The sequence below is a fragment of the Pleuronectes platessa genome, chromosome 8 (assembly GCF_947347685.1).
Source record: "Pleuronectes platessa chromosome 8, fPlePla1.1, whole genome shotgun sequence".
Classification (NCBI taxonomy): Eukaryota; Metazoa; Chordata; class Actinopteri; order Pleuronectiformes; family Pleuronectidae; genus Pleuronectes; species Pleuronectes platessa.
The window spans coordinates 2057145-2069732 of record NC_070633.1 but is presented as its reverse complement, the minus strand read 5'-3'; the positions used below and the strand labels follow the sequence as shown (position 1 = coordinate 2069732).

General features: G+C 40.3%; 2 protein-coding genes across 2 annotated transcripts in view; one reads left to right on the top strand and one right to left on the bottom strand.

The window, feature by feature from the left end:
• trappc11 (trafficking protein particle complex subunit 11) overlaps positions 1-7840 on the bottom strand; it is a 23275-nt gene extending 15435 nt beyond the window's left edge. The window contains exons 1-3 of the mRNA XM_053429107.1: positions 7542-7840; positions 6226-6454; positions 5818-5987 (exon numbers count right to left, since the gene is read on the bottom strand). Of these exons, the coding sequence (XP_053285082.1) occupies positions 5818-5987; positions 6226-6432 (377 nt within the window). The 5' untranslated portion in view covers positions 6433-6454; positions 7542-7840. The remainder of the gene's footprint in view (positions 1-5817; positions 5988-6225; positions 6455-7541) is intronic.
• rell2 (RELT like 2) overlaps positions 7149-12588 on the top strand; it is a 21983-nt gene continuing 16543 nt past the window's right edge. Inside the window, exons 1-2 of the mRNA XM_053429111.1 lie at positions 7149-7214; positions 8745-8858. The gene's annotated coding sequence lies outside the window, so the exon portion shown is untranslated. The remainder of the gene's footprint in view (positions 7215-8744; positions 8859-12588) is intronic.

Sequence of the window (12588 nt, the reverse complement as noted above, 5' to 3'; positions counted from 1 at the left end):
AGCACAGATATCTGCAAGTGGAATTTACAGTGGTTGTGTTAACGCTCAGCATGTGCAGGGCAGTCCCTCTCAATGCTTCCCTGACTACCTTCTGTCTGTGAATTGGTACAATGGGGAATACTACAATTAGTGCTCAAAGTTCTATTTAAGACCATGGGAAGCATCATGCTAAGAAACCAAACAAAGGGATGTGTTTTGACTATCAATTCCATCTGCTCCATGTCAGTGCTATCAGCAGACACATACACGCAAAAAACATCATTCAGAGCTCCATTGGTCGTGTGCATATGTGCGTTTGTGTGTATTAAATTTATTCAAATAAAAATTATTAATCTGCTAATCTTTTTTTATTCATCTACTATGTAAACAAACATGACTTTACTTGGTATTAAGTAATGGTAAATGGTAAATGATTTTGTATTTATATAACGCTTTTCTAGTCTGATGATGACCACTCAAAGCTCTTTACAGTACAGTTTTACATTCACCCATTCACACACACATTCATACATTGCATCTAGTAGCAGCACTTTGTTGTTCTATGAGGGGCAATTTGGGGTTCAGCCTCTTGCCCAAGGACACTTCGGCATGCAGATGGGGAAGACTGGGGATCCAACTGCCAACCTTCAGGTTGGAGGACGACCACTCTACCCCTCAGCCACAGGTGGAATTGTTCACACAGAAAAGTTGCACAACCCCTGCATGTACACACTATGCAGCATTGGACTGTTTACTTGTCAGTACAAGACCACTCAAAATTAGCTGTGCTTGTTCCTTACAGCTCTTTCTGCAAACATCTCTCACCTCAAAACGTAGTTCTCACAATTTTTTTTTTTTTAAATTTTTTTTTTAATATATTTTTTATTGAGCACTCATATCACAGGAGTTGTACATGATACAACATTCACAAAAGAGCTTTAGACCACTGCTCACATCATTTTGTATCAATTATCCCCCCCCCCCCCCCTCCCCGAACATACAGGACATCCATCCAGGAAAAAAAATATATAATAATAATAATAATAAAAATAATAACAATAATAATAATACTGATGAAAAATAAATGAAAAAGTAAATAATTTAGAAAGGGGAAAAAAAAAATAACCACATACATTAACATAGGCTCACCATTTTTTTCAAGTTGTGTACTACACACTATAGCTCACAAGGATAAATATCACAACTGTAGAGGCTAGAGGGCTGCTAAGTGGTACTAAGCAGGCATAGTCTTAAATTTACCCAAATATGTCAGCACTGGATCCCAGACTGAAAAGAATTTGTCCCTGGACCCCCTGAGAGTGTATTTTATTTTCTCAAACTGTATGAACTGCATTAGGTCATTAAACCACAGAGACACACTAGGTGGATTTTTAGATTTCCAATGTAATAATATTCGTCTATGTGCCAGCAGTGTTGTTAAAGCAATGATGTTTTTATATATTTTTCTTATTGTACAGTATCTTCTATCAGTAGTACCAAATATGGCCATTACTGCACTGGGCTGTAGATCAATATCAAGAGCCTCTGACAGTGTTTTAAAGATTGCAAACCAATAGGATGTTAAGGCTGAGCACGACCAAAACATATGGGTTAAGTCGGCAGGAGTATTTCGACACCTGTCGCAACTTGCATCCGTGTTAGGGTATATTTGAGCAAGTCTGGCTTTGGAGTATTGGATGCGATGTAAGATCTTAAACTGTATTATGCTTAATCTGGCACATAAAGAGCTGTCATTCACTCTTAGTAAAGCGCTGTCCCAAATGTCTTCTTCCAAGTCCTCTCCCAGCTCATCCACCCAAGCTGCCTTGATCTTTGCAAGAGTTGTATTTTTAAAAGAGGATATACAGTTATTGATTTTTGAAATAAGTCCTTTAAAGCTGAAGGTAGTTTCTAACAGATCATCTAAACCAGAAGGTGATGGTAAATATGGAAAGTTGGGGTCATGATGTTGAAGGAAGTGGCGGACTTGGAAATAACGAAACAGGCTAGACCGAGGGAGGCCAAATTTATGTGATAAGTCATCAAAGCTAGCAAAAATACTGTTTATATACATATCTTTAAATTTGTAAATGCCTTGTCTTTGCCATAGAGTAAATTCGGAGTCTAATCTAGGTGGAAGGAAAAGATGATTATTGTGTATGGGACTTACATGGAGAAGATTATTAAACCCGAAGCTATGTCTAAGTTGAAACCATATTTGAGGGTATTTATGACTACTGGATTGTTGGTGTATTGAGAAGTAGAGATGGGAAGGCTGGAGGTGACCAGGGCTCTGAGAGAGGTTGAAGTGTAAGATGCAGCTTCAAAATGGTACCAGTCCGTATCAGGAGTGTGGAGCATGATTTTTTGAACATTTGAGGCCCAATAATAATGACAAAGATTTGGGAGATCCAGGCATTTTAGGCCTCTGTAACAGTTCCAGCCGTATTCTAGGTTTCTTCCCCTCCCATATATAAGAAGTGAAGACCTTACCAATAGATTTGAAGAAAGATTTGGGAGATAAAGTGGAATACACTGAAACAGATAAACAAATTTGGGGAGTACATTCATTTTTATACAGTTCACTTTTCCTGCTAAAGATAGGTGAAGTGTTTTCCATTTCTTCAAGTCTGATTTGACTTTCTCAAATAGCAGACAGAAGTTTTCCTGGTAAAGCTTCTGCATGTCCCTTGTAATGTTAATGCCCAGATATCTAAAGCCATTTCTAGACATCCGGAACGGCAGAGCATTGTCCTGTATTTGAAGAGCCAAGTCATTAACAGGATAACATTCACTTTTGCTAAAGTTCAATTTGTACCCAGAAAAAGCACCAAATCTCCTCAAAGCATGGATCACATGGGGGGCGTTTGAAACAGGGTCCGATACATACATTAATAAATCATCTGCGTACAGAGATACTCTATGCTCTTCCCCTCCCCTATGGATTCCATTTAACGAGGGTAGTGATTGGAGTGAAATGGACAAGGGCTCTATGGCCAGGGCAAATAGCAGTGGGCTGATAGGGCAGCCCTGACGGGTGCCTCTTGAAAGCTGAAAATACTGAGAGCACTTACCATTTGTAATTACTGAGGCTTTGGGTGAGGAAGAGTTTAATCCATGAAATTAAATTAGGACCATACCCAAATTTCTTTAAGCATGTAAATAAATATCCCCATTCTACCCTATCAAAGGCTTTCTCTGCGTTGAGCGTAGGGTTGCAAAGGGGCGGAAACTTTCCGGTAAATTTCCGGAAACTTTCCGGAAACTTTCCATGGGAAAATGCAGGTCGGGAACAGTGTTAATTTCGTTGACGAAGACTATGACGAAATATATTCGTTAACGACCTTTTTTCCATGACGAAGACGAGACGAAGACGTAACGAAAACGAATCTTTGAAAATAAAAACTATGACGAAATCTATTTTAATTTTCGTTGACGAGACGAGACGAGACGAAAATGTTGGTGGTTGACTAAGTCACAATAATTTTTAAAACATCATCGTATCAGGCCGTCATGAAGTATCAGGAGCGGGCGAGTGTGTGTGTCTGTGTATGTGTGTGTGTGCGCCCCAGATAGCGCTCCGGTCCGTAGCTCCGTCCCCCGCCTCGCGCACTCGCTCAGAGAGACACAGTGAAAGCAGAGCGCGTTCTCGTGGAGCAGCCTCTCAGTGACCGACTGCTTCTTAACTATGGAAACAGTGAAAACCAGAGTTTCTATGGTCTCAGCTGCTCAAAGATCAGCGCTTCAGCTTCTTCATCAGAGCAGAAGCTGCAGTTGGTTTCTACCGAGCTGCAGTTTCTGTGTCCGGCTCCAGTCTGACCTGCTCTCCCTTTTTGTTTTCACATTTAAAATTAAATATATATTTTTAAGCTATTAGGCTGCAGCTATATGTTTTTATAGAAAAGGAGTTTAATGTGGCTATAAAATGTGACTAAAACTAGACTAAAATGGAATTAGTTTTCGTCGACTAAAACTAGACTAAAATGGAATTTGTTTTCGTCGACTAAAACTAGACTAAAATGGAATTTGTTTTCGTCGACTAAAACTAGACTAAAACTAAGAAGGATTAAAATGACTAAAAGGTGACTAAAACTAATATGCATTTTCGTCAAAAGACTAAGACTAAGACTAAATCAAAAATAGCTGCCAAAATTAACACTGGTCGGGAATTTTGAAAAAAAAAAAATATACGCAAATTAAACGCTGAGCAATAAAAACATCATTCAAAACTCTATTTTAAAGATGTATGGAATGCAGCACACGCTGCATGTTGAATTTTAACCCTCCACTGTGCATTTCTCCTAGCCTGGATGCCAGACGAACTTAGCCCCGCCCACAACATTTTTGGTCGGGCAGTTCAGTCTGGAGTCGCTCCATTGGGAAAAAATTATGGCCCGACCGGGCCAATCAGATTGTCAGGGCGGGCTTTATACAATGATTGACATATGATCAACGGTAACGTAATCAACCACGTCATCACAGTGCCCTCGGGTTGAATTTGTTTTCAACAAACATGCCTGCCGCTGGCGAGCTGAGATGTGTAGATGCTGCCATTGAGTCTGTTTTCAAAGACATCGACAGCGCATTCATTTTGAAAGAGGAACACAGAACGTGGAGGCTACGCCAAAGCACTGCGCTAATCCCTATCGCCCCGGCGCTTGGCTGTTCACACCAGACACTGAAGCGACGCTGAACCGCCGGGCAGCGCTAATAATATCACCCGTTGATCCAGTAGATCGCTGCACGGCTTTGTGCCAGTCACGCCGGAGGCTGAAGCACCGCGCTTCATTTGTAAATAATTGTGAAATCCATGTAATATTTCCCCCCACTTCCAAATGATGCACTATTTTGTGTTGGTCCATTTCATAAACTCACGATGAAATAAATTTTAATCTGTGGTTATACCATGACAAAATGTAGAAAAGTCCAAAGGGGGTGAATACTTATGCAAGGCACTGTATGTCCACATTCTTTAGCAGTGTATATCTGTCCTGGGCCACATATGAAGGGCCTCCTACTCAGCTGATATCCTCTGAGCCACTACAGATTCACCATGAATCAAACTTATTTTTTCTTTTCTCGTTGATTTGTGTGTGACCACCACCACAATATCCACACTGATCAACCCATAATAATACTTTCCTTGAATTGGTAAAATCTTTCTTCACGGTGCAGCTTCACGGGATTCATTCAGACTCATCTCTCTAGCTCTGTTTAGCTCTCATCGTGCCGACACGTGCATTGAACACACTTGTGTACTCAGACTGAGTAAAAACAACATAACTTTGTCTTCGTGAGAAGAAATGACAACTTGTTTGTGGGGAGATGAAATCCAATCTGAGATCCGATCATTAGACGCATGTAGGTTCACATTCCAGTGCCAGGTGTGAACACATGCACTCAGAGCCCTCCACTTGTGATGGGATCACAAAAACCACATGTTATTACCTGGAATGTACCGGGCCAGAGAAACAACATGTACATAGCTCCATTTACACAAAAATCTCAAAGTCAGGGGCCTATTGATTTGAATAACTCACACATTTTGAGAAATAAAATAAAATAAATCAAGCTAAAAACACATTTTTATCTACAATGAACTCATACTTGGCCTCTATGGAATCTAAGTGACAGAAATCTGTTGCAACAGAGAACTTTAATCCCTGAATTACCATCAATAAAATAAATAATAATTTAATGAAATCAATACAAAATGTCTCTAAAAACAGATCGATATCATCTTTGGACCCACACATATACAACACATAAATGAAAACTATGCAGAAAAATGTCCCAATCAATCCCAAAGAAGCAAATGGGTACAGAAGGTAAACTGACCTGACAATCTCCACTTTTGTGGCACATTCAGACTGTTTCTCCTTCCACACTGGATCGTCCCAATCCAGTTCATAAAAGAGAACAACCAGAGCAGGTACCAGGTTCAGATGTTTATTCATCCAGCCTGTTTTCAGGATGCCTTTAGGGATGTACCACTCATAGGATGTACGCTGCATAGACAGAAAAGATACATATGTTCAGAAACATTGAGAAAAACACCCTTCTCACACAAACAAATATTTCACAAAAAATATTGTTTTGCTGTTTTAAACATCTGCACAGACAAATGCACACAGCAAGTGTTACAATTGAATGCATTTTAGTTTGTTGGGACATTACTTTCAAACTTTTCACAAACATTTGACAAACTATTCACAAACTTTTCATTGAATTCTATCTGCCACTCACCTTGGTGCGACATTTAGGGTACTCATGGTCTCCTGGGAGAACTTTGAAAGAGATGGGGACTCTGTCTGCGCGACGGTTTGCACAGAAGGCATCCCAGATGGCTCTGTGCACAGCATTGTACACCACATCCAGGCCGGTCAGAGCCACAAATGCCATGGGCCGACAACATAACTCTGGAGGAAGCTCCCACTGGGAACCTGCCATCATGATTGTTCACTAATGGATATACCTTCACATGACAGAGAGACAACCGGAAAAGAGGTACTGGGTTAAAATGTGACATTTCAGGATTCCTTCGAGTTAAAGTGAATTAAGGATCGTTAAGAACAGAATACAACAGAAAACAATACAGTACAGCACATTAAGCAGGCATAACCACACCGTGGCAACACATTCAGGCAGCTTTTATGTACATCCTCTGATAGTCAGTGTCTCCAGTGTTCTTCTGCAATAAATGTGTGTTCAATCATCCAACAAATGGTTTCAAGGGACATTTTTGTGTAAATATATCTAATACCAAAAATATTTTTTTTCAACGTTATATTAATAGTGGGTTCAAGATGCTTTGATTTTAGATGTTTATCAGTACTTAATACAATTCCAATGCTGTTTCAGCAATTGCAATTTAATTATGTACAAAGCTAAACAGCCTTTTACCGCCAGCAGCTATAACGTAGTAAAACCAAATTGTACATGATGAATCGTGTATCAATATTCTATTGCGTTTCTGTTTCTACAGTTTGGTAAACTCATGATGGTATTAGTAAGTAAGGTTTTAAAGAAAAATAATGAATGAATAAAATAAATCTAGTTGAGAGATCAGTGGAATGCCATTAGAGAATAACAACAACAAACGCTCATCTAAAAACCGGACGTGAACAGACAGAGGCTATGTAGCGAGCAACTTGCAGGTCACGCGATCAGAGTGCTAGCGCTAGCTGTGCACAGCTGATCTTGTTAGCTCCTAATGCTGCAGTTGTGTTTGACAGGTTGGTCTTTGAACGGTGACACTTGTTTACATCATACATGCTGAGCTCAACAAGCTCACCTCTACTGGAGCTAACATGTGAATAGACACTGGGACATATATTATCCATTGAACAATGTGCTGTATATACAATCAGCGGATGATATGCTATATTATTACAAGCAGTGTGTAGACAGGCACAATGCACACCGTTAAGACGAAAGCGGAAGTTAGTTAACTTGACTCGGGCAACACTACTAGCATCGCTGTTGTCTTATTAGAATCTTCGAATCGGTTTTACAAAATGGAATAAAATGTGAACTTGAGGAAACATTACCCAGCAACTTACCTCAGCTGCATTACTTCCAGTGAACTGGTAATGCTAGGTACAGCTAGCCTGGTCGAGCTAGCAAGCTGCTCTCCACTGTTCCCAGTCTGCGTTTGAAAGAGGGCGAGGTTGGAAATGTAACTAGTATATAATCATCCGGTGCAGTATTAGACTGTGTGACTTTACTTCAACCAAGTCCCAGCTCTAGTAGCAATTAGACAGCTAGTCACCGATGTCAATATCGACGAATAGTTCAGCAGCTGCTGTTGAGGCAACAACTCGCTAGTAAAGTAGTTAGCTGCCTGTGACAAACCAACACTTCCGGCCTGACTTTTCAAATTAAACAGCTATGCACAAACTTAATTGTTTGTAATTGATTACATTAATATTTTTTTACCAATATTGGCATATATATCAAATAAAGATGATCAATTATCTAATTCAAATTTCAACTGGAATGTCTTTGAACAATGAGCATATTATATGCTTAGCGGTAGAGGAAATGCAATAATATGAAATGATAAGCTGGAGAAACTTTAACTACTATGACTACTTTTGTATGACAACAGTATGACGGTTGTAGCCCATACATCTTTATCGTATTTACCACGGGAAACTGTTAACACGGTAGGTTAAGTCAAATCTATGTAGAATGGACGTTCTAAAACAAACAAAACAGCTGGATTGATGACATCTTGAAGGTTACGTTAACACTACCCCTAGTCTGTGCGCGCAATACATGTAATAGTGTAATATCATATACAATAATAAATTGAACACGGCTGTGGCATGAAATGAAAGCAGCTTTTCGGGAAGGGACAGGTATTTAAATGTGCGTTCAATCCAATTAAGGAAACACATTAAAGCATCTGAAGACAGTTGAAGATAACCTAACCTTAATTTTAAGAGAAATGTAGGTTCTAAAGCAGGTCAAATGATGAAAAGCTTTTAAAAACTTTGAATTTTTAAAATAGATTTAGCTGGATAACTGCAAATAACAATTAATAATTAGAATTTACAAGTAATAGTATATATGATAGAATATGGTTACATCAATTATTAGTTTTAGAATCTATAAGAATATTCATTTATGATAACAGATAACTACAGAATCCTGACAGATACAGCACTCATCGTACACTCTCTGGATAAAGAAGTTAAAATTAAAAGATGCTGCAGGAGTACAGAGCCCACAGCTTCCTGTCATCCTGCCCTCTTCCACAGACAGCCGCATCCCCTGCTGCGGTCAGGACACGGACCGGGCTGCAGCCATGGAAGAGCATTCCAGCAGCAGGAACAGCGGAGAGGACCAGGTTTTCCTGCCACAGGCTATTAAAGGTGAGTGTCTTATACACATCATTCCGGTGTGTGCCGATTGTGGATTTGCTATCTTGGATATAGTGATTGTTGAAGTCAAGTATGAGATTGTTTTCGGGCTACGCTGCCTTGTGGGTGAATGTGCCTCCAGATATGAAGATGACGGTGTGGTCGGGACATTATTGCCTGGGTATGGAGGATGATGCAGTGAATCTCCACCGCCACGTTATTGGGTGGAACAGACCGGATACAAACAGGCCTGTGTGCTAAATGAAAAACGACACTGCATTCTAAACTCTCACATGTTTCCAGCTTCGATCTGAATGGAGATACGATACTTAAATTATTATATTATTAAATGTGTTGGCTACACTTACTAAAATAGGACCCAGTGTATTTCGGAGCAGATGGAGTCTTGTGGTTAGTTCGGCTGAGTAAGTAAAATTTTATACAACTCAAACTTTAAATTATATTTGTCTATAACCAAATAACAGCGCACTACTTGAACGGTAACAAACGGTAAGATGAACATTTGAACAAGATTAATAAGTTGTGTACCAGCCGAATTAAAGAGTAGAGCCATACGGTTGAATGTGTTGTATTCGGGTTCGTTGTAGAGCTGTGTAGCTTCCGACAAATCAAACCACGATTAGTTGAACATTTCCTATTGAGGTGTGGTATACGTGATTCAATGGGTCGTCGAACGGGACATCGGTTTTTCGTCCTTAAAGGCGCACAGCAGGTCAGAGGAGTGGAGCTGGTGATGCTAAGAGACGTTGTCTTAATGACCTTCAGATAACGTGACCGATTCTACACTTTCAATGGTCAGAATTTGTGCTTATTCTGCAATGTGGATAAGAGTATTGGGGGAAAGTACAGCTGGAGAGTTCCCAGACGTCCCATGGGAAGTTAGTCAAATATGTATGCACGCTATAGGCCTAGTGCATGCTATAAATAGAAATGCACAAAGCTTTTGCTAGTATGAATTATAGACTTCCAGTATAACGACTTATGTCACTGTGGTGGAAAAACACCATTGGGGTTGTCCTGTCACCCCCTGTTCCTAATGTCCATATTGTTTGACCACATAGAGAGTGCCAGGCCGTTTGTCAGACTTGTGGCCAAAACATCAAAAAATTACTCCAAAGAACACTCAGATTAACTTGGGATTTATCGCAAATTAAACATATTAAGAAAGCAAAATGCAATATTTCTAGGTTAAAGTCCAATGTTTCCAACTACAAAGAAAAATATCTAATGTCCCCTTCCATTACAATCTTACCCAGTAACAACACTGTACACAAGTATTGTCAAAAATGTAATACAAACCAATGATACAAGACGTATGTCTCAACCCTGTTTTCCTTTACTGATGGTATTTCATATACAAAGGGGCCACAACATAATAATGGGTGGGAAAGACATAATAAGTCGGGGTGACGAGTTATGAATCTGTTCCTTAATAACAAGAACTGATGAAGTGAACTGAAGAGGCCTCTTGGATGAGAGATGAAATGTTTAATTTAATCACAAAGCCTCTATAATTGGGTTTAGTTTGACGCACACTGTTTGTACTGACTCTGATTGAGGCCATACTGTGGTGGAAGCGTATGTAATTATGAGTCAATAAAAACATAAGGGCTTATCATCGTGCGCCATGGTGCACTGTGCAAAGCGCAGTTAAATGTCCGGTGTGCAGGTAGCCTGATAGGTGACAGGATGGGTAACTGTTCAATAAGTCACACACACATAACTGAAGAAATGTCACACAATTTGAAAAACCATGCAAATTCAGTATGTATTACACTATAGAACAGGCAAAGCAACAACAATCACACATATTTATTTGTAAGATCAACCTTCTTCAATAAAATAAACCAAAATTGAATTATCAATGTTGCAATCAATGCTGCAACAATTAGTAGTATATCTTGCACTTCTGAGCAGGCACTTTAAGCTGTTACATGAAGCTTTTCAGAAGCACATGTCTGCATTTCATTCCGAGGCAGGGACCCAGGGAGCCATGCAGATCTCCAATGCCCCAGCGAGGGTGCAGAGAGTAGGGGCAGGGACCCAGGAGGGGCTGCATAGCTCACTGCCCCAGTCAAAGTGTGCACAGCCTGACCAAAAGAAAACACCAACCATAGGGGTAATCACTCAGGACGTCTGCAAAGCTCTCCAGCCCCAGGTAGAGCTCACAAACCCCGGGGCAGGGGCCCAGGGACGCAGCTCTACTGGCCCAGCCAGAGTGTGCACTGCCAAGACACAGCACCACCAAGACTGGGGGAAATCACCCAACCCCCTTCAAAGCTCTCCAGGACGCCCAGTGTGCACAGAGCCACGGGCAGTGTCTGTTACCTTTTTCACAATAAGTGCCAATGTGACATTTTCTTGTTAATATCAACATTATTTGCCATATCAACATTATTTTTAACATTAAGTTTTATTATTGAACAACATTCATATATATGAATGTTGAACAAAATTCATATATCCAACAGACATGTCATCTCTTTCTATCCATATTGGCTATATATATGAGAACAACACTTTAAAGGGGAGGCATTATGAAAATTCCACTTTTTCAGTGCTTCTAAACGTTAATTTGGGTATCTGGCATGTCTAACCACCTAACAACTCCCGCGATTTGTAATGGCTCCTCTAAGTCAGAAACGTCATGCTTGAGTGACTGCGAATGAGCTTCCGTATGCTTCTCTTGTCACATGCGAAATGGGAGTCACTCTTACATGGCCTTAGGTAATGCATTTTTTTCTCTCTGATTGATCTCTGGCGGAGAAATTACCATTTTTATTACAAAGGTTTGTTGATGACGTCATGCTGCTTTTCTTATGCTAGCCGAGCCTTAGCTTGTTGGGCTTTATATACTGCCATAATTGTTATTATTGTGAATTGCCTTGGAAGAATGAATGGTTTGCACCTCTCTGTGAGGAGCTCAAGGTCTGGGAAGCAGTGTTTGTAAACAATGTCTGTTGCAATGCACCAGCTTTTGTTCATGTAAAATATACCAGCTCCTCTTTTCTTCCTGAAGTCCCTCGTTAGGGCCCCTCTGTAAATAGTCCAGCTGACTACTTTGATCACTGCATGCAGGCCTCTGGGATGTTGACAGTTGGAGTTGGTGAGGAGCAGACTCAGGAGTGCTAGTCTGTACGGGTTAGCCTTTAGCCTAGTGCGTAGCCCGGCTCGCTTCCCCTGATTTGGTTTCCTTTTCCCTCCGCTACCTGCATCATTTCACTGGTAGGACGGTAATGCTGGTGGTCTCTGGGGTACATAGGATCTCGAGGGGGATAGAAGGGTTGAAACTGAAATTCATACTGGTGGAAATGTTAGAATAGGCTTATCTGGCCTAACTGTCGTAAATTCCGACTGCAGTAGGTGGCAGTGATGCACCATGAGCTGTATGCAGAAGAAGACTGCAGTAAATCGTTTGCGTCTGACCTCACGGTTAATCCAGCCCTAACACAGACATTGAGAATATTTCAAGAAAAATACAATTTTCTCCCTGATTGTCTCATTTGCTAATGTTGGTAATACAGAGGCAGCTATATTAAAGCAAGACTGTTTCATAACCAGTTAAAAACTCCTTGTAGGGACTTGAAGTTCAATAAAACATGTAAGACTTCTCTGTGTTAATGACAGGTATACCTTAACATATCCCTTACCTTCACACGTCCTTCATTCTGTCTCCCTCAATCTTTTTTTTTTTAGACAATTTGCTGAGCAATACTCAACA